Below are 27426 nucleotides of genomic sequence, written 5' to 3' on the forward strand. Positions count from 1 at the left end.
CAAATCAAGACAATGGTCATGGACATGATTTCAGTCTATGTTCCAAATGGCACCCTATTCCCTATATCGCGTACTATGTTTGACCAGGGCTCATAGTAGTGCACCATATAGGGAATGGGGTGTCATTTGGGATGCAACCCTGGATGTCATGACTTTATCTGCCTGTGGCTGAATTAAAGACAGAGGAGTAGAGAACACAGGGTACTCAATGTTGATTGGTAGGTGGTCGACAGCAGAGCTCAGAACCTCCACAGAGAGACAGAGACAGTCAGACGGCTACTGCTTCAGTGAGTTTACATCTCTAACATCACTTGAACTTTTCACTGAGAGGCCACTACACGTGTGGACAACATCTGACCCGAGAATACAAATGGGATTGTAAACAAACATTCACCCTGTTGTGTCTAATACACCAGAGCAGCGTTTCGTTCCTCAGTTGAGCACCTTTTTGCTCCCTTTTATTCAACCTGGGCTTGAGCGCGTCTTGGTGCATTGATTCTCATTCCTATGTACCGTGTCGTGTCTGATAAACACAGTGATCTTCAACCCCCAGTTTCTTGCCCAGCACTGGTCATTGTGATGTTGCGGACCGGTCTCTCAGATGGTTAGCTAGCTAGCCTAAACTGATTTAGTCAGCTCTCAAGAGTGGTTGACAGGATTTTTTCCTGCCATTTAAATCCTTTGTCAGGCCACTTAAACATTGTTTGGGGTCGCATAAGTCCAAACGGTGTAAATACAGTGAATTTGGAAAGTATTCAGACCCCTTCTCTTCTTCCACATTTTCTTACATTAAAGGCTTATTCTAAAATTGATTAAATCAATGTTTTACTCATCGATCTACACACAATACCCCATTATGACAAAGCAAAAACTGGTTTGTAGAACTATTTGCAAATGTATAAAAAATAAAAAACAGAAATACCTTATTTACATAAGTATTCAGACCCTTTGCTGTGAGACTGGACATTGAGCTCAGGTGCATCCTGTTTCCATTGATCATCCTTGAGATGAGTCCACCTGTGGTCAATTAAATTAATTGGACATGATTTAGAAAGGCCCACACCTGTCTATCTATATAAGGTCCAACAGTTGACATTGCATGTCAGAGAAAAACCAAAACATGAGGTCGAAGGAATTGTCCGTAGAGCTCCGAGACAGGATTGTGTCGAGGTACCAAAACATGTCTGCAGCATTGAAAGTCCAAGAACAACACAGTGGCCTCCATCATTCTTAAATGGAAGAAGTTTGAACCACCGAGACTCTTCCTAGAACTGGCCACCCGGCCAAACTGAGCAATCGGGGGAGAAGGGCCTTGGTCAGGGAGGTGACCAAGAACTAGAGGTCGACCGATTAATCGGAATGGCAGATTTAATTAGGGCCGATTTCAAGTTTTCATAACAATCGGAAATCGGTATTTTTGGGAGCCGATTTTGCCGATTTATTTAATAACTAGGCAAATCAGTTAAGAACACATTCTTATTTTCAATGACGGCCTAGGAACGGTGGGTTCAGGGGCAGAACGACAGATTTTCACCTTGTCAGCTCGGGGGATCCAATCTTGCAAACTTACAGTTAACTAGTCCAACGCTCTAACCACCTGCCTCTCATTGCACTCCACGAGGAGCCTGCCTGTTACGCGAATGAGGTAGAAGCCAAGGTAAGTTGCTAGCTAGCATTAAACTTATCTTATAAAAAACAATCAATCATAATCACTAGTTATAACTACACATGGTTGATGATATTACTAGTTTATCTAGCGTGTCCTGCATTGCATATAATCGATGCAACGCTGGGGGATGATTTAACAAAAGCGCATTTGTGAAAAAAAGCAAAATCGTTGGACGACTGTACCTAACCATAAACACCAATGCCTTTCTTAAAATCAATACACAGAAGTATATATTTTTAAAAATGTATATTTAGCTAAATTTAGCTAAAAATACAGGTTAGCAGGCAATATTAACCAGGTGAAATTATGCCATTTCTCTTGCGTTCATTGCACGCAGAGTCAGGGTATATGCAACAGTTAGGGCAGCCTGGATCATTGCGAACTACTTTGCCCAAATTGTATGTAATTATGACATAACATGGAAGGTTGTGCAATGTAACAAGAATATTTAGACTTAGGGATGACACCCATTAGATAAAATACCGAACGGTTCCGTATTTCACTGAAATAATAAACGTTTTGTTTTCGAAATGATAGTTTCCGGATTGGACCATATTAATGACCAACGGCTTGTATTTCTGTGTGTTATTATGTTATCATTAAGTCTGTGATTTGATAGAGCAGTCTGACTGAGTGATGGTAGGCAGCAGCAGGCTCGTAAGCATTAATTCAAACAGCATTTTCGCAAGCACAGCGCTGTTTATGACTTCAAGCCTATCAGCCTAAAGGCTGGTGTAACCGATGTGAAATGGCTAGCTAGTTAGCTGGGTGTGCGCTAATAGCGTTTCAAACGTCACTCGCTCTGAGACTTGGAGTAGTTATTCCCCTTGCTCTGCAAGGGCCGCGGCTTTTGTGGAGCAATGGGTAACGCTGCTTCAACTGTGGCTGTTGTCGATGGGTTCCTGGTTCAAGCCCAGATAGGGGCGAGGAGAGGGACCGAAGCTATACTGTTACACTGGCAATACTATAGTGCCTATAAGAACATCCAATAGTCAAAGGTATATGAAATACAAATGGTATAGAGAGAAATAGTCCTATAAATACTATAATAACTACAACCTAAAACCTCTTACCTTGGAATATTGAAGTTTCATATGTTCTCATGTTCTGAGCAAGAAACTCAAACGTCAGCTTTTTTACATGGCACATATTGCACTTTTACTTCTCCAACACTTTGTTTTTGTCACGTTCTGACCATAGTTCTGTTATTTTATCTTTGTTTTAGTATGGTCAGGGCGTGAGTTGGGTGGGCAGTCTGTTTGTTTTTCTATGTTGGTTTTTGAGTTCGGCCTAGTATGGTTCTCAATCAGAGGCAGCTGTCAATTGTTGTCCCCGATTGAGAATCATACTTAGGTAGCCTGGGTTTCACTTTTGGGTTGTGGGTGTTTGTCTGTCTTCCGTGTCAGTGTTTGTCGACACACGGGACTGTTTCGTTCATTTCACGTTTATTGTTTTGTATTTCGTAGTGTTCAGATTATGTTTTAAAATAAACATTATGGACACTTACCATGCTGCGTTTTGGTCCTCCGATCCTTCTCGCTTCTCCTCCTCAGAAGAGGAGGAAGAGGTTCGTTACAGTTTTTGAATTATTTAAACCAAATTGAACATGATTCATTATTTATTTGAGGCTAAGTTGATTTTATTGATGTATTATATTAAGGTAAAATAAGTGTTCATTCAATATTGTTGTAATTGTCATTATTACAAATAAACGTTAAAAAAAATCAAAAATTTTTGGTCCTCTAATAATCGGTATCGGCATTGAAAAAATCATAATCGGTCGACCTCTACCAAGAACCCGATGGTCACTGACAGTAAAAAGGCAGTAAAAGGCATATGACGGCCTGCTTGGAGTTTGCCAAAAGGCACCTAAAAGACTCTCAGACCATGAGAAACAAGATTCTCTGGTCTGATGAAACCAATATTGAACTCTTTGGCCTGAATGCCAAGTGTCTCGTCTGAAGGAAACCTGGCACCATCCCTACAGTGAAGCATAGTGGTGGCAGCATCATGCTGTGGGGATGTTTTTCAGCGGCAGGGACTGGGAGACTAGTCAGGGTCGAGGGAAAGATGAATGGACCAAAGTACAGAGAGATCCTTGATGAAACCTGCTACAGAGCCCTCAGAACCTCAGACTGGGGTAAAGCTTCACCTTCTAACAGGACAACGACCCTAAGCACACAGCCAAGACAATGCAGGAGTGGCTTCGGGACAAGTCTCTGAATGTCCTTGAGTGGCCCAGCGAGATCCCAGACTTGAACCAGATTGAGCATCTCTGGAGAGACCTGAAAATAGCTGTACAGCAACACACCCCATCCAACCTGAAACAGCTTGAGAGGATCTGCAGAGAAGAGTGGGAGAAACTCCCCAAATACAGGTGTACCTAGCTTGTAGCGTCATACCCAAGAAGACTTCAGGCTGTAATCACTGTCAAAGGTGCTTCAACAAAATACTGAGTAAAGGGTCTGAATACTTATGTAAATGTACAATAAGTTTTCTAAAAATCATTCTTTTCTTTTTCATTATGGGGTATTGTGTGTAGATTGATGAGGGAAAAACTAATGTCATCTATTTTAGAATAAGGCAGTAACGTAACAAAATATGGAATGAAAAAGTCAAGTGGTCTGAATACTTTCCGAATGTACTATATATATTTATTGGGGGGGGGTTGAAATTCTTTTTGGGGATGGAAAACGCTTTCAGTGTTAACTTAAACAACTAAAAACAGATATGTATGGATGTAGAAAAGATTATGGACCTATATATATATTTTTGTAATATAATCTTTGAGGACAAACAACCACCAAAATAAAAAGATAGGCAGTCAGGGAAAATAACAAAATAAATGCATTTACCAGTATAAATTATGTTATTATGTTTGATCAATAGAACACAGCATTAGCCATGGTACAATGCATCGGATTTCAGGAAAATAGCTTTACAACTGCTAAATGGCAGAATATGCAGAATATGTAGAATCATAGGAAATTTGCTTTAAAACGGCAAAATGTATAGAATTACAGGAAACTGGCTTGTACATGCAAAAATGTCTCTACACTGCCCAGATGGGGGATTCAAACATTTTCTAAATAATGTAACTGCACTGACCCCCCCTGCCATGCCCACCACCGAAGACCCTTTTTGATTCAGAAAAAAAAACCTGATTGGACGGTGCATCATCCTAAATAAAGTTCATAGTAAATTACATGGACAGCACACAAACATATAGTGCCTTCAGAAAGTATTCATACCACTTGACTTATTTCACATTATGTTGTGTTACAGCCTGATTTCAAAACTGATTACATTTGATTTTTTTCACCAATCTTCACAGAATACCCCTTAATGACAAAGTGAAAACATGTTGTTTGTAATGTTTTCAAATTGATTGAAAATGAAATACAGAAATATCTCATTTACATAAGTATTCACAGCGATTACAGCTGTGAGTCTTTCTAGGTAAGTCTCTGAGAGCTTTGCACACCTGGATTGTACAATATTTGCACATTATTCTTTAAAAAATTATTCAAGCTCTGTCAAGTTGGTTGTTGATCATTGCTAGACAACCATTTTCAAGTCTTGCCATAGATTTTCAAGCTGATTTAAGTCCAAAACTGTAACTATACCACTCCTGAACATGCAATGTTGTCTTGGTAAGCAACTCCAGTGTCAATTTAGCCATAGGTGTTAAGTTATTGTCCTGCTGAAAGGTGATTTTTTTCCCCCCAGTGTCTGTTGGAAATCAGACTGAACCAGGTTTTTCTTTACGATTTTGCCTCTGTTTAGCTACATTCTGTTTATTTTTATCCTAAATAAATCCCCTAGTCCTTGCCAATGGACTAAGTGTAGCCATAACATGATGCAGCCACCAGCCTGCTTGAAAATAGTACTCATTGATGTGTTGTGTTAGATCTGCACCAAACATAACGCTTTGTATTCAGGACATAAAGTGAATTTCTTTGCCACATTTATTGCAGTTTTACTTTAGTGTCTTATTGCAAACAGGCTTCCTTCTTTTCAGTGTCATTTAGGTTAGTATTGTGGAGTAACTACAATGTTGCTGATACATCTTCAGCTTTCTCCTATCACAGACAAACTCGGTAACTGATTTAAAGTCACCATTGGTCTCAGGTGAAATCCCTGAGCGGTTTCCTTCTTCTCCGGCAACTGAGTTAGGAAGGAAGCCTGCATTTTTGTAGTGACTGGGTGTATTGATACACCACCCTAGACCCACTCCAATTTGCATACCGCCCAAACAGATCCACAGATGATGCCATCTCTATTGCACACACACTGCCCTTTCGCACCTGGAGAAAAGGAACACCTACGTGAGAATGCTATTCATTGAATACAGCTCAGCGTTCAACACCATAGTAACCTCAAACCTCATCACTAAGCTAAGTATCCTGAGACAAAACACCTCCCTCTGCAACTGGATCCTGAACAACCTGACAGGCCGCCCCCAGGTGGTGAGGGTTGGTAGCAACACATCTGATCCTCAACGCTGGAGCTCTCCAGGGGTTCATGCTCAGTCCCCTCCTGTGCTCCCTGATCACCCACGACTGCATGGTCAGGCACGACTCCAACACCATCATTAAGTTTGCAGACGACACAACAGTGGTAGGCCTGATCATCGACAATGATCAGACAGCCTATAGGGAGGAGACCTGGCCGGGTGGTGCCAGAATAACAACCTATCCCTCAACGTAACCAAGACTAAGGAGATGATTGTGGACTACAGGAAAAGGAGGATCGAGCATGCCCCCATTCTCATCGATGGGGCTGTAGTGGAGCAGGTTGAGAGCTTCAAATTCCTTGGTGTCCACATCAACAACAAACTAGAATGGTCTAAACACACCAAGACAGTCGTGAAGAGGGCACAACAAAGCCTATTCCCCCTCAGGAAACTAAAAAGATTTGGCATGGGTCCTGAGATCCTCAAAAGGTTCTACAGCTGCAACATCGAGAGCATCCTGACTGGTTGCATCACTGCCTGGTACGGCAATTGCTAGGCCTCCGACAGCGAGGCACTTCAGAGGGTAGTGTGTACGGCCCAGTACATCACTGGGGCAAAGCTGCCTGCCATCCAGGACCTCTAGACCAGGCGGTGTCAGAGGAAGGCCCTAAAAATTGTCAAAGACCCCAGCCACCCCAGTCATAGACTCTATTACCGCATGGCAAGCGGTGCCGGAGTGCCAAGTATAGGACAAAAAGGCTTCTCAACAGTTTTTATACCCAAGCCATAAGACTCCTGAACAGGTAAACAAATAGTTACCTGGACAATTTGCATTGTGTGCGCCCCCACCCCTCTTTTACGCTGCTGCTACTCTCTGTTTATCTTATATGCATAGTCACTTTAACTTTACATTCATGTACAGGTACATACTACCTCAATTGGTCCGACCAACCAGTGCTCCCGCAGTGCTCCCGCACATTGGCTGTGCTCCCGCACATTAGTAACCACGATGCTCAAAGGGATATTCAATGTCTGCTTTTATATTTTTACCCATCTACCAATAGGTGAGCCATTGGAAAACCTCCCTGGTCTTTGTGGTTGAATCTGTGTACAGATAATTGTATGTGTGGGCTACAGAGATGAGGTAGTCATTCAAAAATCATGTTAAGCACTATTATTGCACACAGAGTGAGCGCATGCAACGTATTGTCGTGTCTTTACTATCATTAACTGAAAACTGATAGTTTTTATCAAAGATTCTCTGTAATTAGTTACTACGTGATCAACTGATTAATCACGTAACTAATTAACTAGGAAGTCGGGGCACCAAGGAAAAATATTCAGATTACAAAGTTATCATTTCCTAAAATAACTTTTCAGATATTTTATCTGATCAATTAGTACTTTACCTCACGTTAGTCTCATTCCAAACGTCGTAAATTGTTGGTTATCTGCACGAACCCAGTCTTCACTATGAGTCATCCATACATCAATTGTCTTAAATCATTTATTTATTACTAACTAAGTAATTCACAGAAATGCATAAACAAACAAACAACCGAGGTAAAAGTAATAATAGGAGAATGTGCCCTAGTGGGCTAAACCGGCATGGTGGCTTGTTAGACAAAAGGTGAAGTGGGGGTCGAGAAGTCACTACAAAGTGATAATTATAACCATTTAAATGCTAATTCTTTGCACATGAACGCTCACTCATTCAGGAACAATTGCAATCAACATATATATTTACGCTCAGTGTGTCGTCTTGATCGCTGGTGAAAAGTACATTTATTTTGTAGAATTGTCCCTCTCTCTCTCAGTTGTGGTTAGAGGGGATTGTTCAGGGTGACATTCGTTATAGAATGGATGTTTCGGCGGTTGTCGTTCTTCGCGTTCAATGATACCGAATTCCTAGCTTCAGACTAGTAATTAATATAAAAGACTTGTTCTTATTCTGTTGGTATCGATGGTCTAAGAGTTTAACCACGTGGTACGGTTAAAAGATTCAGCAATGGTCTACAACCTTTGTCCTCCTAATGGAGGAAAACATGGTCTGCAACCTTTAGCCATCTCATAATTGAGGCAAGCTCAGTCTGCTGATCAAAAACCCGAGTGGGGGTTTTATTCGGAAGGGCCGAAGAGGGCTGTCCCAGGATGTCTGACCCTAACTGGGTTCAGGGGCGGTCCTCTGATTTAGTTCAAATCAAAAGGGAATTGTATTTTTCGTCATTAAACAGTCCAAAATCATATTACACAATTATACAAACAGTATCATACTCACTCATTCATCTTATACAACAATTAGATGTAAACCTCATATCTGAGGCTATTATATAAACAGCATTATGGTAATGTGGCCACACCATCTCCCATGAGCTTCCCCAAGTTGTACCAAACGGACCAGTTTGTAGCTGGATTCTTCACTGATCTTTTATACTTTCTCCGGAACATGAAATTTGTTTGTACCTCAAGTCCTGTGAGGTGGAAGAATTTCCCTTGTGCTCTATGAAAATTTACTCTCTCTACTACTATGTGGCCATGTGGCAGGGTCTTCTCAGGAATTTACGACCTCTGACCACAGCAGCCTAGTTGAAGGAGGCAAGGGGGAGGCAGGGAGAGGGGGATGGGGTTGCTATACCCAAAGAGGCCAACGTCATGACAGTATTATGTGACTTGTTAAACAAATGTTTACTCCTGAACTTATTTAGGCTTGCCATAACAAAGGGGTTGAATACTTATTGACTCAAAACATTTCAGCTTTTCATTTTTAATTCATTTGTAACATTTCCCCAAAAATAATTCCACTTTGACATTATGGGGTATTGTGTAATCCATTTAAATTGAGCATGAAACACAACAAACTTTGGGTGTGAATATTTTCTGAAGGCACTGTAATAGATAAAAGGGTACTTGAAAGAACTTAGGTGAAACATACTTTCATTAGAGCCTCCCTGATTCTCATCCAAGGTCCGCACATAGTCATCCTGTAGAGACAGAGAGTTCCAAGTTAACCCACAGTAAAATAAGCATCATGATTAACTGAGTGAGTGAGTCAATGGTTGCTTCCCAAATGGCACCCTATTCGGTATATAGTGCACTATTTTTGACCAGAGCCCTATGGGTCTGCATGGGGATTTAAGGAGCAGCAGGGCAGCCTGTAGTAATTCACCAGAATAGTCTTGCACACACTGTGTGACCCAAATGGCACCCTATTCCCTATATAACGCACTACTTATCCCATGGGGCTCTGGTGTAAAGTCAAAAGTAGTGCACAATATAGGGAATGGAGTCTGGATGCATTTGGTATGCATCCAATGGCTGTGGAATATATGGCTTCAGGGGGAAGCGAGCTTTGAATTGTAATCCTTACTTTTTATACTTAAAGGAAAAATCACTCCACAACTATCTTTTGGTATTTTTTTCATTAGTCCACTGTTGATACAGTCCCAACATGTTTTGCATGTCAGCAATGACGTTTTCAAGATACAGGACTTTCAAAAAACAAATTATCATTTGCCACATCATCATAGTGATGCGTTTTGCATCATATGAAGTCACTTGCATCATCATGATGATGCGGCAAATGACCATTTGCTTTTTGAAAGTCCTGTATCTTGAAAACGTCATTGCTGACATGCAAAACATGTTGGGACTGTATCAACAGTGGACTAATGAAAAAAATGCCAAAAGATAGTTGTGGAGTGATTTTTCCTTTCATTACAACAGTAACCATCCTCATTAAAATGGACAAATTGAAGGAGAGAGAAAGTGTCTAGGGCGGGCGGGAGAGTGAGGAAATTGCAATAAAGAGAGAGACAGAGACACAATGAAAATGAGTTACAAGTATTTTTTTAAAGACATCAGACAAAAGAAAAAGGGAAGAGTAGAATATAGATTAAAAAGAAACTGACCTCTACTTCCTGGTAGAACGAGATGCAAAAGAGAAGAAAACAGAGGGAGAGTTTGAGGATAAGAAGTGTAACATCAAATATATCGAAGTGTATTAATCAACATTCATCACCATCTTCAGTATACAGTGTCTCTTGATTATTGCTAAGGTTTCCACAAAGACACAATACATAACAACCAGCTTTTGTTAGCAGTGAATTCACATATAATTGCTTCTGCAACAGGCAGAGAAAAAACAATATTGTTCAAAGCATTTGTATCCTCATTAAACTGAATGCACAACAGAAGTAAAATAAAGAACAAGCATATTTCCTCGGTATCAATAAATATACACACATGTACATTGTGATATCCTCCCTGTATCTATTTGGTTGTGAATATGCTCTATAGCAAACAGCAAAGAAATTAAGCATATTGGCTTAGGCCTATCTCTTGGCCTCAGAACAGTAAATAGCAGCCATTTGGTGAAATATACGGTCTCCCTCCTTAGCGATGGTATACTCGGTAGGAAATACATCACCATAAACATTTACTGTACCGGAAGAATAGGTGCCAAAAAGCTCCCAATGGAAGCAATAAAGCGTGACACCCTCATAAAGGCGTACTGGGGTCTCCCCTCTCTGCTCCTTGGGGCTGTTTTCATGGAGGTAAATATTTTCCATCTATAACCAGGTTTCCATACAACCTTTTTATGAGAGTAAAGTACATGTCGGATAACAAATGACAGGACAGGTCTGATGGAAACAGCAAAACAAAATATGCTATACAAAGTGGGATCTTTTTGTGTCTGTAAAATTAAATATGTGAGAAATGGCAGTGGAATTCCTTTTATGAACAAATATTGATATATTAACCATCATATCAAAGTAAAATTGGAGTCACGCGATGATATGGTGTGTGGTCCTCCCACGACGATTCGGGAAAGCACACAGTTTATTAGGCTACAGATTAAATAAGTTATGATGAACTTCACAGGGTGATGAGCTTGATGCTGATTTCAATAAATATTAAGGGTCTTATTCTGGTGACATGATGATCGATGCTTGGTTGCCGTTTGACAAAAAAAGTATTTAGCTCTTATCGATAATAATCTCATCAAGTAGACTAGCCTACCTGTAGACAGTGTTGCCAACTCATCAGTAAGGAAAGTAGCTATTGGCTGTCCTAAAAGTCTCTAGAAGTCTCTAAATGACATCATCACCTAATTTGCATAATTGGCCATGTGCATGTAACTGTGATGGACGCTGTAGGAGAGAGGAATAATGTCTTGGGAGAGACAAAAAGTGAGTAAAAAACTAAATATGTTTAGAACTATTGAAAATAAGAATTTGTTCTTAACTGACTTGCCTAGTAAAATAAAATAAAAAATATTTGGCATCTCCTCCCTCTGCTGGTCAGCCACATCTGTGGACTCATCGAGGAGGAGGCTGAAACGCTGGTCACCCACATCTGTGGACTCATCGAGGAGGAGGCTGAAACGCTGGTCACCCACATCTGCAACCAACTTTTTCAGAAAGTATGGTGCTAGAACACCATGAATCATTTCTGTGCACTTTAATGTGGGTAGCAGCAGTGGAGTCTGAGAAAGCAGCTCTACATGCTTCTCCAATGTGATCACATGTCAGCATGGAACAGTGTTCAGCGATAGCTAACGCCATGGTGGCCTCAGCCTTTTTTGCAGAGTCAATTTTTTAACCATAAATGGCAGCTTGTTTTGGGTGGAACTGTTATAAAGCTTTGCCTTTTGAGTATGTTTTTAGTTGTCATGTGTTTTTTTACATCACTAAGTATGGGGTAGAAATCAGCCTTACAATACAGGCAGGATGCTAGTGTATCATCTCCAATAAACGGCTTCAACCAGCTTTTGAATTCAGGGTTTGATTCCCACTCCTTTCTGTATTTTTGAGTGTACAGTTTAGACTGAGACATGATGAGCTAGCCAGCTAGATGTTTAGCTTATGTCACAGAGGCACACACACAGTGGACAAGGTCAGTAAGTGACTGAGGCGGTGTGAGTCAAATGCAGTGATTGATTTTTGTGCAGTGATTGATTTTAGGCAAAGAACATTTTACATCCCGCCCTGGATCAGCCAGCGGGGGCTTCCCGCATGTGCGATTCATTTGCAGTCTGGATGCGGTGGGGCGCGAGGACTGAGCCGCCTGTGAGTGCTTTGGGACGGGGGTGAGGCCCACGCACCGCAGCACCCGCTGCTCGTTGAGAAGAGTAAGAACGAACGTGCTTTCATGTCAGGGTCTCCAAAAGTCTCCAATAACACCAGAAAAGGTCGCTAGATTTGTCACTAGTTGATTTTTTGAAAATGTGTCGCTAGAGGGGTCTGAATACTCGCTAAATATAGCGACTAAGTCGCTAAGTTGGCAACACTGCCTGTAGAGCCTAGCCGCACTGTATCTGCCAGCTGTTGGCTATACCGCACGTGTCAATACCAGAGTGGGAACCTTCACTATATAATGCAAAACATTTTGTAACAAAACCATCAGCAGATTTGAAAATGCGATGGAAACCCGCTTAAGTTTCTTTTTTTGGTACATGGGAATTTAACCGCAAATGTAATGTGAACTACGTCATCCCGCACAGGCTTTTATCTGCAACAAGTCAATTGAATGGCATCACATCTCTGGTGGGAAAATGCTCATATATTATTTTATGCAGATTTGAGAATATTGGTATGAAAATCTGTTAACCTAGCTCATGGCAGAGACTCAACTCTGCCATTTAGAACCTCCCAGACCACAACACTGATGTTCTCTCTCCCTTCTCTGGGAATGAGCTAATTTCCCTGAACCCATTTCTCTCCACTTCCCCTATCTGTCCCCATCCCTCTCTCCTCCTCAGTCCCAGCCAGAGTACTTACAGTAAACTGGGTGGTGTCTCTGACAAGGAGAGGAACTGAATTCAAAAGTCTTAAAACAGTCATTCTGATGCACATGTAAAATAGCCTTTTGAGTGACTAAAACATAAATAATATTTGTTTTGGATAGAAGTGCTCAAAATTTAAGAAATGTTTATTTTTCTCTCATGGCTAAGTACCAGAAAGTTTGAAAAGACTGGCTGAGTGGGCAGGGAGATTATATTCATGAGCTTCCCTTGACTGACAGATCTTTGAAATGCCAAGTAACTTGGATTGCAGTGAGCAATGTTGCAGTAAAATCATCTCAAGCTAATTTGATGGTACACAAAGCTACTCAATCAACATTGAAATTGCATCACTAACCACGTTTCCATCCACAGTTTATATGTGAGTAAAGTCATACCGTATAAAACAAAAAATTCACTGACTCAATAAGCCATGCCTTCTAGGAATGCTAGAAAGTTCAAAAGTTAGAAAGTTGGCTGACAGAAGTAGTACGATGTAAATTTACTTTAAAAAATAAAAAGTATATTTAAAAACTGGAAATCAACCAATCCTCCACCGTTAACACAATGGAAAGGTCAAGGTTTTATTATCTAAATGTTGAAAGTGCAAGCGCGACGGAGAGAAACAACATGGCGCAGTTTGAGGCCATGTGGCAGAGAGTGATACGGGCGATGGAGATGGGGGTGTGAGCAGGTGAATCTAGACAGGGGTGATGTTGTGAATGTTTGTGTATGTCTGTATGTTGTAGTTTGTATGTGGATGTTTTGTATAAAAAATATATAAATTGTAAATAAAATTGTACAAAAAACATGTTGTTTCGGTACAATTTTATAAATGCTGACAGATCATTTGTTAATTCTACATGGTGGGATCTTTTTGTGTCTGTAAAATGTATTATGCGAGAAATGGGGGTGGAAACGACTATTTAATACAACAGGTTTTGTGAAAATACTGTAGGTTGAGTTGAAAATGCACTGGAAACACATTGAACTCAAAAAATGTATTCGGTACATGAAAACTTAAGAGAAAAGGTACATTTTGTGTGCACCAAGTCATCATGCACTGACTGTTATCCACAACAAGTTTGTTGGGTGGGAAAATGCACATATTTTCTTTATGCAGATTTTCTCATGAAAATCTGTCATCAATTGGATGGAAACCTAGCTAATTATGTACAAAATGTGATGCGGTTCACAGCAGCACTGATGGATGTGTTGACTTGACAACTGTGTCTGAGTTTTGAACGACCCTTCCCCCCCTTTTGTTCCATGCTGGCTGAAGACCCATCTAGCCTGTAACTAGCTAACACCAGACACAGTTATTCATATCCTTAAAGAAATAAACCAGTGTACTACAACTCATTTTAATAGGAAGTTAATAGTTAAGATCTTGCTACCATGGAAAGGTAAATACTTGTCTATTTATGGAAAAATCACACTGATTAATTACTTATATCCCAGTTTACCTATCTACGACAGATTTTTATCAATTTAAATTATTTGAAAAAAAAAAAACTTGGAATGGAAAGCAAGACAAAATTAAACATGCTTATTTATATACTGATAATAAGTTTGTGGGGATAAAGTGATTAAATATTAAAGCATTAAGCCTTTCACTAAAAGCATACCAAAGTTATACTTAAACCCAAACTGGTTCTCCAGTAGATTAGTAAGAATGGCTCACCCCTTGTTCAAATACAGTATTTTTCTCTTTATCCAGATTACAACCTCTCACTTTCAGTTATCTGAAAATATTTTAATTATCGCCATTTGTAAAACAAGTCATACAAAGCTGGTTGCAATTCCAGTTTCATCCTTCAGAAAATAAATATTAAATTCAAATATACTAATTGATGAAAAAAATACATTATTTATGGGAACATAAAAAAATTAAAAAACTCTTTGTTTGTATATTATGAATAGGAAAGGTGGAGTAATGTCACATGTACAGTTAACCAAAATATATGATTGCAGCATTACCGCAAAAATGGAGGAGGCAAGTGGAAGAAGGTAGGGAACTTGTTTGTCTACTCTTTATTAAAGACCAAATTTGGCAAAAAAAAGGTAGTAAATAAAAAATATATATCCGTTTTACTTGAGCACCAAAATGTTGATAGTGGCGCCATAAAGGTTGCAAAATATTTGTGAAGGCATTTTAATTTAAATATCACAGCAGTTATACCCCCACGGCTATTACCCCGGAGCCCGAGACCATCCCAGTTGAGTGCCTGGCAAGGGCACTCAACTGGGGTATAGAGAAACAGGTCGGGGAGGCACAGTGTTCCCAGCCATACCCCCGGGGGACGGGGGTCCTGATAACCGGATGTTCATGCCTGACACAGTCCGCTCCGCGGTCCTGGAGCGGGCCCACTCCTCCAGACTGGCCTGCCACCCGGGTTCCCGCCGGACCCTGGCATTTGTGAAACGACACTTTTGGTGGCCCACCATGGTCCTTGACGTCTCCGCATTCGTCACCGATTGCAGTGTGTGCTTAGAACAAGACTCCTCGGCAAGCTCCGGCTGGCCTTTTGCAACCTCTGCCTGTCCCTCACCGTCCCTGGTCCCACATATCCCTGAATTCCGTCACGGGTCTCCCCCCGTCTGAGGGCAACACTGCCGTCTTGACTGTGGTCGACCGGTTTTCCTCTCCCCAAACTACCCTTGGCCAAGGAGATGGCCCAGCTCATGGTGCAGCACGTCTTCCAGATTCATGGACCGACCGTGGACATGGTCTCCGACTGGGGTCCTCAGTTCTCGTCCCAGTTCTGGAAGGCGTTCTGCACCCTCATTGGGTCGTCGGCCAGCCTGTCCTCTGGGTTCCACCACCAGTCCAATGGGGGCCAACCAGGACCTTGAGACAACTCTGTGCTGCCTGGTCTCCGCCAACCCCACCACCTGGAGCCAGCAGCTTGTGTGGGTGGAATATTTACGCAACACCCTTCCCTGCTCTGCCACGGGCCTATCACCCTTTGAATGTTCCCTGGGGTATCAGCCCCAGCTCTTCCCTCAGCAGAAGGAAGAGTACGGTGTACCTTCTGCCCAGATGTTTATCCACCGCTGTCGTCGTACCTGGAGGAGAGCCCGGTCGGCCCTCCTCAAGACCACCTCCAGGTATCGACGACAAGCGGGATTGCCATCGGACCCTGGCTCCCTGGTATCGTCTCGGGCAGAAGGTATGGCTATCCACCCAGGATCTGCCCCTCCGGGTGAAATCCCGCAAACTCTCCCCCCGGTTTATTGGCCATTTCCCATCTCTAAAATGATTAGTCCCTCTGCTGTTCGTCTTCTGTTGCCCCGTACCCTTCGTATACACCCCACCTTTCATGTGTCCCGAGTTAAACCCATGCCTCACAACCCTTTGTCTTCTGTTTCCAGGCCCACTCCTCTCCCCCGTCTCATCAACAGCCAACAGGCTTACACTGTGAGACGCCTCCTGATTGTGCGACTGTGGGGTAGGGGTTTTCAAGTACCTGGTTGACTGGGAGGGTTATGGCCTGGAGGAGAGGTGTTGGGTCCCCGCTAGAGACATCCTGGACCCGGTCCTCATTGCCGACTTCCACTGCTGGCACCCCGATCAACCAGGTATGCACCCAGGTAGGATGCCAGGTGGTGGGGGGTGGGGGGGGGGTATTGCCAGTTCATCTTGTTTGTCAGGTCAACCAGCGCTTTTCGTCTCAGCTCCAGCTTTTCCCCAGTCTCTCTTTTGCTCGCACCTCCTGGTTTTGTCCCTTGCCTGTCCCGTCTCTGAGCCTGCCTGCCTGACCACTCTGCCTGCCCCTGACCCTGAGCCTGCCTACCATCCTGTACCTTTTCCCCACCTCTGGATTACCGACCTCTGCCTGACCTGACCCTGAGCCTGCCTGCCTGCCTGCCTGCCGTCCTGTACCTTTACCCCACTACTCTGGTTATCGACCCCTGCCTGCCTTGACCTGTCGTTGGCCTGCCCTGCTGCCTGTAATACACATTGTTACTCCGACACAGTCTACATCTGGGTCTTACCTTCAAGCCTGATAGAATGTCCTTGAGTGGCCCAGCCGCAGCCCGGACTTGAACCCGACTGAACATCTCTGGAGAGACCTGAAAATAGCTGTGCAGCGACGCTCCCCATCCAACCTGACAGAGCTTGAGAGGATCTGCAGAGAAGTATGGGAGAAACTACCCAAAGGTGTGCCAAGCTTGTAGCATCATACCCATGAAGAATCGAGGCTGTAATCGCTGCCAAATGTGCTTCAACAAATTACTGAGTAAAGGGTCTGAATACTTATGAAAATAAACTGAAAAGATTTGGCATGGGTCCCCAGATCCTCAAAAAGTTCTACAGCTGCACAATCGAGAGCATCCTGACCGGTTGCATCACCGCCTGGTATGGCAACTGCTCGACATCTGACCATAAGGCGCTACAGAGGGTAGTGCGTATGGCCCAATACATCACTGGGGCCAAGCTTCCTGCCATCCAGGACCTATATACTAGGCGGTGTCAGAGGAAAGCCCAAGAAAATGGTCAAATACTCCAGTCACCCAAGTCATTGACTGTTGTCTCCGCTACTGCACGCCATCGGTACCGAAGTGCCAAGTCTAGAACCAAAAGGGCTCCTTAACAGCGTCTACCCTCAAGCCATAAGACTGCTGCAAAATTAATCAAATGGCCACCCAGACTATTTTCATTGACACCCCCCCTCCCTCTCGACTAACCTGTACCCCGTACATTGACTCGGTACCGGTACCCCTGTATATAGCCCCATTATTGTTATTTTATTGTGTTACAAAAATGTTTTACTGTAGTTTATTTAGTAAATATTTCCTTAGCTCTATTTCTTGAACTGCATTGTTGGTTAAAGGCGTGTAACTAAACATTTCAGTGTAAGGTCTATTTGGCGCATGTGACAAATAAAATTTGATTTGATATCTTTTTTTTTTTTCTAAAAACCTGTTTTTGCTTTGTCATTATGTGGTATTGTGTTTAGATTGAGGGGGGAAAACAATGTAATACATGTTTTAATAAGGCTGTAATGTAACAAAATGTGGAAAAAGTCAAAGGGTCTGAATACTTTCTGAATGCACTGTATCTAGCTATTTAAACCACACCCCTTTGCAAACACGCATGTTACAATTGGTGTATTAAAATGAGAGCGTTAAGGTGATTTCATCCTATCCTCTTAACAATCCCGCCTCCTGAATCCAAGTGTTTGACACGGGGGATCGGACCAGTAACTTTATGAACAAACTTTATCAATGTAGAAGCAATAGTCATTTTTCTGACTTTGGTCATCATACTTTGATCTGGTTTCATCTAAATGTCATCCAATTTCATGAAAAACCTGATTTTGACAGTACATTGCCTTTAAATCTACCTTTGCTGTTTGGCTCTGTGAATTTTTGGCTCTCGTAGTTTAACCTTACGGAGTCATACATTAGCTGGGCCTTGTGTGTGTCACAGAGTTTATGACCCAACCATTAAATCGGACACCTCTGATGTTATTGTTATAGATGCTGCAGCTCGTGCATTATTTAAAGTGTGTGTGTGTGTGTGTGTGTTTGGTATTCTGCCAGGCCCAGTGTAATAGGTGTCCTTCTGTCAAGAAGTGGAAATCAATGCTTTTATGCAGAGAAGGCTACAAAACATTTATTCAGGGAGAATGTATTATTTTGTGTAGATGTATCATGGACATCGACTGCGAAACACATATAGTGGCTAAAGTGCACACGGTAGCAAGGTGACATTATCATTTGGGGAAATCACTACTCTGGACGGCTCTGACTTAGAATATGTGGACAACTACAAATACCTAGGTGTCTGGTTAGACTGTAAACTCTCCTTCCAGACCCACATCAAACATCTCCAATCCAAAGTTAAATCAAGAATTGGCTTCCTATTTCGCAACAAAGCATCCTTCACTCATGCTGCCAAACATACCCTTGTAAAACTGACCATCCTACCAATCCTCGACTTCGGCGATGTCATTTACAAAATAGCCTCCAATACCCTACTCAACAAATTGTATGCAGTCTATCACAGTGCCATCCTTTTTGTCACCAAAGCCCCATATACTACCCACCATTGCGACCTGTACGCTCTCGTTGGCTGGCCCTCGCTTCATTCTCGTCGCCAAACCCACTGGCTCCATGTCATCTACAAGACCCTGCTAGGTAAAGTCCCCCCTTATCTCAGCTCGCTGGTCACCATAGCATCACTCACCTGTAGCACGCACTCCAGCAGCAGTCACCCTCAAAACCAATTCTTTCTTTGGCCGCCTCTCCTTCCAGTTCTCTGCTGCCAATGACTGGAACGAACTACAAAAATCTCTGAAACTGGAAACACTTATCTCCCTCACTAGCTTTAAGCACCAACTGTCAGAGCAGCTCAGATTACTGCACCTGTACATAGCCCACCTATAATTTAGCCCAAACCACTACCTCTTTCCCTACTGTATTTAATTTATTTATTTTGCTCCTTTGCACACCATTATTTTTATTTCTACTTGCACATTTTTCCACTGCAAATCTACCATTCCAGTGTTTTACTTGCTATATTGTATTTACTTTGCCACCATGGCCTTTTTTTGCCTTTACCTCCCTTATCTCACCTCATTTGCTCACATCGTATATAGACTTGTTTCTACTCTATTATTGACTGTATGTTTGTTTTACTCCATGTGTAACTCTGTGTCGTTGTATGTGTCGAACTGCTTTGCTTTATCTTGGCCAGGTCACAATTGTAAATGAGAACTTGTTCTTAACTTGCCTACCTGGTTAAATAAAGGTGAAATAAAAATAAATAAAATAAAAAAGGGTGAAAGAGGACCACGATATCACAAATAATTTTGGTATGCAAATGCCTGCCATTCTTCAAGGATGCATATTCAAGCATGTTTGAGTCATTTTAAATGAATGGGCCGAACACCTGATGTCATGTAAGAAGCCCTCAGTGATGTCTACTCTCTCTCTGTGTGTGTGTGTCTGTGTGTGTGTGTGCGTGTGTGGGGGGTAGCTACATGTATATGACAGGTTTCTACTTAACTTTGGATGTCTCAGTATCTGACATGGCAGACAGCTCCACCCCTTGCTGTGTATCCTCACCCTGATTGACAGGTTATAATCCCTCATATCACTGGGGCGAGACTCAGCCTGTGTGTGTGTGGATGTGCTCACGTGCACATGTTTGTCTGTGAATGACAGGTATTTCTAAGTAGATGTCAGCTGTCACATCCTGTTCAGTTGTCCCAAAGAAAGTACTGAGGATGGGTTGGATCACAATACCAAAACAGAAGGTAGTGGGACATGCACCTCCGCTGATAATCTATGTATGCATGACTATCCATACACTATTGGTGATCCAAAAGGTCTTCCATCATGTCTAGACGAGGAAGGAGAAAACATCAGTAATTTATCAGAGGAGGCATTTAAAACATGAGCAATTAGCAACACTAATCTCATAGGGAATGACCTTCTCAACACCTTCCTTTCTAACATTACTCAATGACGGACTGCAGTATCAGAGCATGTGTATTCATTCTCTGCAGGAAGTGAACCCACAACCATGGGGATGCCAGAACCACACTCTTACCAACTGAGTGTACAACCGCTCATCATTGAGGTAAATGGAGGTTTTTTCTTTATAGAAGCTATTACCCTTTGAGATGACAGAGAGAGGAAAATAAAGTGAGTTCTGCTTTGCTTCTCTGCGTCGGACTAAATTCAGTTCCACCCTGCTGCTTCACACTACCTGCTGGGCAGCTCTCATTTCGCCTGGCACCCGACCGCCGGCCCAAAAATGATTTTAGACCATGTAAGACTCTGCAGTCTGCACTTTCCTCATTTCCATTCCTCTCACCGTCTCGGTTTTATTCTCCATATGTGATGCTCTCTGTCTTCTCTTTCCTTCTGTTTCTCTCTCTCACTCTCTTTTATCTCATCCCCTTTCACCTCTCTTCCACCCCCCTCTCCTCTTTCTTAATTCCCATCTTCCTTCCTCTGCATCTCAAACTAATCTTCCCCTCTTTCATTCCCTCTCTCATGTTCTATCACTGATGACAACATACAGTCCCAGTTTAACACTGATCCAGCCGTTGAGTAGAGGTTGTAACCGTAAGAGGTTGTAACCGTACCCCTTAGTTCAGCTTCCATTGCACTCACTTCTGTCATCATGAAGTGCTTTGAGAGGCTAGTCAAGGATCATATCACATCCACCCTACCTGATACCCTAGACCCACTCCAATTTGTTTACCGCCCCAATAGGTCCACTGACGATGCAATCGCCATCACACTGCCCTATCCCATCTGGACAAGAGGAATACTTATGTAAGAATGCTGTTCACTGACTACAGCTCAGCATTTAACACCATGGTACCCTCCAAACTCGTCATTAAGCTCGAGACCCTGGGTGCGTTCTCAGCCCTTTCCTGCACTCCCTGTTCACCCACGACTGCGTGGCCATGCACGCTTCCAAATCAAATCATCAAGTTTGCAAACGACACTACAACGGTAGGCCTGATTACCAACAATGACGAGATGGCCTACAGGGAAGAGGTGAGGGCCCTCGGGGTGTGGTGTCATAAAAATAACCTCTCTCAATGTCAACTAAACAAAGGAGATGATCGTGGACTACAGGAAACAGCAGAGGGAGCACACCCCCATCCACATCAAGGGGACAGTAGTGGAGAAGGTGGAAAGTTTTAAGTTCCTTGGCGTACACATCACGGACAAACTGAAATGGTTCACCCGCACAGACAGCGTGGTGAAGGTGCAACAGCCCCTCTTCAACCTTAGGAGGCTGAAGAAATTTGGCTTGTCACCAAAAACACACAAACTTTTAAATATGTATCACCGCCTGCTGCGGCAATTGCACCACCCTCAACCACAAGGCTTTCCGGAGAGTAGTGCGGTCTGCACAACGCATCACCGGGGGCAAACTACCTGCCCTCCAGGACACCTACAGCACCCGATGTTACAGGAAGGCCAAAAAGATCATCAAGGACAACAACCACCCGAGCCACTGCCTGTTCACCCCGCAATCATCCAGAAGGCGAGGTCAGTACAGGTGCATCAAAGCTGGGACCGAGAGACTGAAAAACAGATTCTATCTCAAGGCCATCAGACTGTTAAACAGCCATCACTAACATAGAGAGTAGAGGTCGACCGATTATGATTTTTTTCAGCGCCGATACCGATACAGATTATTGGAGGACCAAAAAAAAAGCTGATGCCGATTAATCGGCCAATTTTTATTTATTTATTTGTAATAATGACAATTACAACAATACTGAATTGAACACTTATTTTAACTTAATATAATACATCAATAAAATCAGTGTATCCTCAAATAAATAATGAAACATGTTCAATTTCGTTTAAATAATGCAAAAACAAAGTGTTGGAGAAGAAAGTAAAAGTGGAATATGTGCCATGTAACAAAGCTAACATTTAGGTTCCTTGCTCAGAACATGAGAACATATGAAAGCTGGTGGTTCCTTTTAACATGAGCCTTCAATATTCCCAGGTAAGAAGTTTTAGGTTGTAGTTATTATAGGAATTATAGGACTATTTCTCTCTATACGATTTGTATTTCATATACCTTTGACTATTGGATGTTCTTATAGGCACTTTAGTATTGCCAGTGTAACAGTATAGCTTCCATCCCTCTCCTCACCCCATACCTGGGCTCGAACCAGGAACACATCGACAACAGCCACCCTCGAAGCAGCGTTACCCATGCAGAGCAAGGGGAACAACTACTCCAAGTCTCAGAGCGAGTGATGTTTTAAACGCTATTAGCGCGCACTACGCTAACTAGCTAGCCATTTCACATCAGTTACACCAGCCTAATCTCAGGAGTTGATAGGCTTGAAGTCATAAACAGCTCAATGCTTGAAGCATTGCGAAGAGCTGCTGGCAAAACGCACAAAAGTGCTGTTTGAATGAATGCTTACGAGCCTGCTGCTGCCTACCGTCGCTCAGTCAGACTGCTCTATCGAATCATAGACTTAATTATAACATAATAACACACAGAAATACGAGCCTTAGGTCATTAATATGGTCGAATCTGGAAATGATCATCTCGAAAACAAAACGTTTATTCTTTCAGTGGAATACGGAACCGTTCTGTATTTTATCTAATGGGTGGCATCCATAAGTCTAAATATTCCTGTTACATTGCACAACCTTCAATGTTATGTCATAATTACGTAAAATTCTGGCAAAATAGTTCGCAACGAGCCAGGCGGCCCAAACTGCTGCATATACCCTGACTCTGCGTGCAATGAACGCAAGAGAAGTGTTAGTAGCTACGATCTTGTCTCATCACTACAACTCCCGTACGGGCTCGGGAGAGACGAAGGTTGAAAGTCATGCGTGCTCCGATACACAACCCAACCAAGCCGCACTGCTTCTTAACACAGCGCGCATCCAACCCAATGTGTCGGAGGAAACACTGTGCACCTGGCAACCTTGGTTAGCGTGCACTGCACCCAGCCCTCCACAGGAGTCGCTGGTGCGCGATGAGACAAGGATATCTCTCCCTAACCCGGACGACGCTAGGCCAATTGTGCGTCACCCCACGACTCTGCGCCACTGCGCCACCCGGGAGGCCCTAACCATGTATAGTTAACTAGTGATTATGATTGATTGTTGTTTTATTAGATAAGTTTAATGCTAGCTAGCAACTTACCTTGGCTTCTTATTGCATTCGCGAAACAGGCAGGCTCCTCGCGGAGTGCAATGTAAAGCAGGTGGTTAGAGCGTTGGACTAGTTAACTGTAAGGTTGCAAGATTGAATCCCCGAGCTGACAAGGTAAAAATCTGTCGTTCTTCCCCTGAACAAGGCAGCTAACCCACCGTTCCTAGGCCGTCATTGAAAATAAGAATGTGTTCTTAACTGACTTGCCTAAATAAATAAAGGTGTAAAAATAAATACAATTGTTTTTTAAATTGGCCAAATCGGTGTCCAAAAAATACCGATTTTCGATTGATATGAAAACTTGAAATCGGCCCTAATTAATCAGCCATTCCGATTAATCGGTCGACCTCTAATAGAGAGGCTGCTGCAAACATACAGACTCAAATCTCTGGCCACTTAAATAAATGGACTTAATAAAAGAATCACTGGTCATTTTAAATAACGCCACTTTAATAATGTTTACATATCTTACATTACTCATCTCATATGTACAGTTGAAGTCAGAAGTTTACATACACTTAGGTTGGAGTCATTAAAACTTGTTTTTCAACCACTCCACAAATTTCTTGTTAACAAACTATAGTTTTGGCAAGTTGGTTAGGACATCTACTTTGTGCATGACACAAGTATTTTTTCCAACAATTGTTTGCAGACAGATTATTTCACTTATAATTCACTGTATCACAATTCCAGTGGGTCAGAAGTTTACATACACTAAACTGACTGTGCCTTTAAACAGCTTGGAAAATTCCAGAAAATGATGTCATGGTGTTAGAAGCTTCTGATAGGCTAACTGACATCATTTGAGTCAAATGGAGGTGTAACTGTGGATGTATTTCAAGGCCTAACTTCAAACTCAGTGCCTCTTTGCTTGACATCATGGGAAAATCAAAAGAAATCAGCCAAGTCCTCCAAAATTGTAGACCTCCACAAGTCTGGTTCATCCTTGGGAGCAACTTTCATACGCCTGAAGGTACCACATTCATCTGTACAAACAATAGTACGCAAATATGAACTCCATGGGACCACGCAGTTGTCATATCACTCAGGAAGGAGACGTGTTCTGTCTCCTAGAGATTAACATACTTTGGTGTGAAAAGTGCAAATCAAACCCAGAACAACAGCAAAGGACCTTGTGACGATGCTGGAGGAAACAGGTACAAAAGTATCTATATCCACAGTAAAATGAGTCCTATAACGACATAACCTGAAAGGCCGCTCAGCAAGGAAGAAGCCACTGCTCCAAAACCGCCATAAAAAAGACAGACTACGGTTTGCAACTGCACATGGGGACAAAGAATGCACTTTTTGGAGAAATGTCCTCTGGTCTGATGAAACAAAAATAGAACTGTTTGGCCATGATGACCGTCGTTATGTTTGGAGGAAAAAGGGAGACGCTTGCAAGCCGAAGAACACCATCCCAACCTTGAAGCACAGGGGTGGCAGCATCATGTTGTGGGGGTGCTTTGCTGCAGGAGGGACTGGTGCACTTCACCGAATAGATGACATCTTGAGGGAGGAATATTATGTGGATATATTGAAGCAACATCTCAAGACATCAGTCAGGAAGTTAAAGCTTGATCACAAATGGGTCTTCCAAATCGACAATGACCCCAAGCATACTTCCAAAATTGTGGCAAAATGGCTTAAAGACAACAAAGTCAAGGTATTGGAGTGGCCATCACAAAGCCCTGACCTCAATGCTATAGAAAATGTGTAGGCAGAACTGAAAAAGCGTGTGTGCGCAAGGACGCCTACCCACCTGACTCAGTTACACCAGCTCTGTCAGGAGGAATGGGCCAAAATTCACCCAACTTATTGTGGGAAGCTTGTGGAAGGCTACCCGAAATGTTTGACCCAACTTAAACAATTTAAAGGCAATGCTACCAAATACTAATTGAGTGCATGTACATTTCTGACCCACTGGGAATGTGATGGAAGATATAAAATCTGAAATAAATAAATCAACCTCTCTACTATTAGTCTGACATTTCACATTCTTAAAATAAAGTGGTGAGAGAGGGAATTGTTACTAGGATTAAATGTCAGAAATTGTGAAAGTGATTTTTGAAGTTTAAATGTATTGACGTCCACTGACGTGATCTTCCTGTCTGGGTTGGCATCCGTGGCGGAGATCTTTGTGGGCTATACTCGGCCTTGTCTCAGGATGGTAAGTTGGTGGTTGAAGATATCCCTCTTTGTGGTGTGGGGGCTGTGCTTTGGCAAAGTGGGTGGGGTTATATCCTTCCTGTTTGGCCCTGTCCGGGGATATCATCGGATGGGGCCACAGTGTCTCCTGACCCCTCCTGTCTCAGCCTCCAGTATTTATGCTGCTGTCGTTTATGTGTCGGGGGGCTAGGGTCAGTCTGTTATATCTGGAGTTCTTCTCCTGTCTTATCCAGTGTCCTGTGTGAATTTAAGTGTGCTCTCTCTAATTCTCTCTTTCTCTCTTTCTTTCTCTCTCTCGGAGGACCTGAGGACCTGTATGATAACTCCTTGCTGTCCCCAGTCCACCTGCTCCAGTTTCAACTGTTCTGCCTGCGGCTATGGAACCCTGACCTGTTCACCGGACGTGGTACCTGTCCCAGACCTGCTGTTTTCAACTCTCTAGAGACAGCAGAAGCGGTAGAGATACTCCTAATGATCGGCTATGAAAAACCAACTGACATTTACTCCTGAGGTGCTGACTTGCTGCACCCTCGACAACTACTGTAATTATTATTATTTGACCATGTTGGTCATTTATGAACATTTGAACATCTTGGTTCTGTTATAATCTCCACCCGGCACAGCCAGAAGAGGACTGGCCACCCCTCATAGTCTGGTTCCTCCCTAGGTTTCTCCCTAGGTTTTGGCCTTTCTAGGGAGTTTTTCCTAGCCACCGTGCTTCTACACCTGCATTGCTTGCTGCTTGGGGTTGTAGGCTGGGTTTCTGTACAGCACTTTGAGATATCAGCTGATGTACGAAGGGCTATATAAATACATTTGATTTGATTTGGCTAAAGTGTATGTAAACTTCAGACTTCAACTGTATATACTGTATTCTATACAATCTACTGCATCTTGCCTATGCCGCACGCCATCGCTCATCCATATATTTATATGTACATATTCTATTCATCCCTTTACATTTGTGTGTATTTGTGTGTACAACAAGGTAGTTGTTGTGAATTTGTTCAAATAATTATTAGATATTACTGCATAGTCGGAACTAAAAGCACAAGCATTTCGCTACACTCGCATTAACATCTGCTAACCATGTGTATGGGACCAATAAATGCTTGATTTAATAATAGAGCGAAGTTTAGAACCAAACCTTCAGTTCCATCCGTAGGAGCCTCTACTGCAGTACTGCTTTGCTACATATGTACAGGCTTTGTGCTACATCATGTTCTTATATTCTAGTCTCCTGAGAACCAGACACAGACTCCTCCCTTTGATTGTAGATCTAATCAGTCATGGTCTAAGAGGAGAACACATGGGACATCCTCTCTGGACTCCAGAACATTGTATACTTTCTTCTCTCCTCCAACGTGTTATGCTATGTCAGCAGTGTGTTGCTATGTCAGCAGTGTGTTGCTATGTCAGCAGTGTGTTGCTATGTCAGCAGTGTGTTTCTATGTCAGCAGTGTGTTGCTATGTCTGCAGGGTGTTGCTATGTCAGCAGGGTGTTGCTATGTCAGCAGTGTGTTGCTATGTCAGCAGGGTGTTCCTATGTCAGCAGTGTGTTGCTATGTCAGCAGTGTGTTGCTATGTCAGCAGTGTGTTGCTATGTCAGCAGTGTGTCGCTATGTCAGCAGTGTGTCGCTATGTCAGCAGTGTGTCGCTATGTCAGCAGTGTTATACTA

The 27426-nt window shown here is 42.6% G+C and overlaps 1 protein-coding gene across 2 annotated transcripts in view; it reads right to left on the bottom strand.

The window, feature by feature from the left end:
• spock2 (SPARC (osteonectin), cwcv and kazal like domains proteoglycan 2) overlaps nucleotides 1-27426 on the bottom strand; it is a 77615-nt gene that overhangs the window by 33681 nt on the left and 16508 nt on the right. The window contains exons 2-3 of one of the 2 annotated variants that reach the window (XM_024428890.2): nucleotides 10034-10042; nucleotides 9058-9106 (exon numbers count right to left, since the gene is read on the bottom strand). In XM_024428890.2, the coding sequence (XP_024284658.1) occupies nucleotides 9058-9106; nucleotides 10034-10042 (58 nt within the window). The remainder of the gene's footprint in view (nucleotides 1-9057; nucleotides 9107-10033; nucleotides 10043-27426) is intronic. The other variant, XM_024428899.2, reaches the window with a different exon arrangement.

This window comes from Oncorhynchus tshawytscha, linkage group LG01 (assembly GCF_018296145.1).
Source record: "Oncorhynchus tshawytscha isolate Ot180627B linkage group LG01, Otsh_v2.0, whole genome shotgun sequence".
In the NCBI taxonomy this organism is placed as follows: domain Eukaryota; kingdom Metazoa; phylum Chordata; class Actinopteri; order Salmoniformes; family Salmonidae; genus Oncorhynchus; species Oncorhynchus tshawytscha.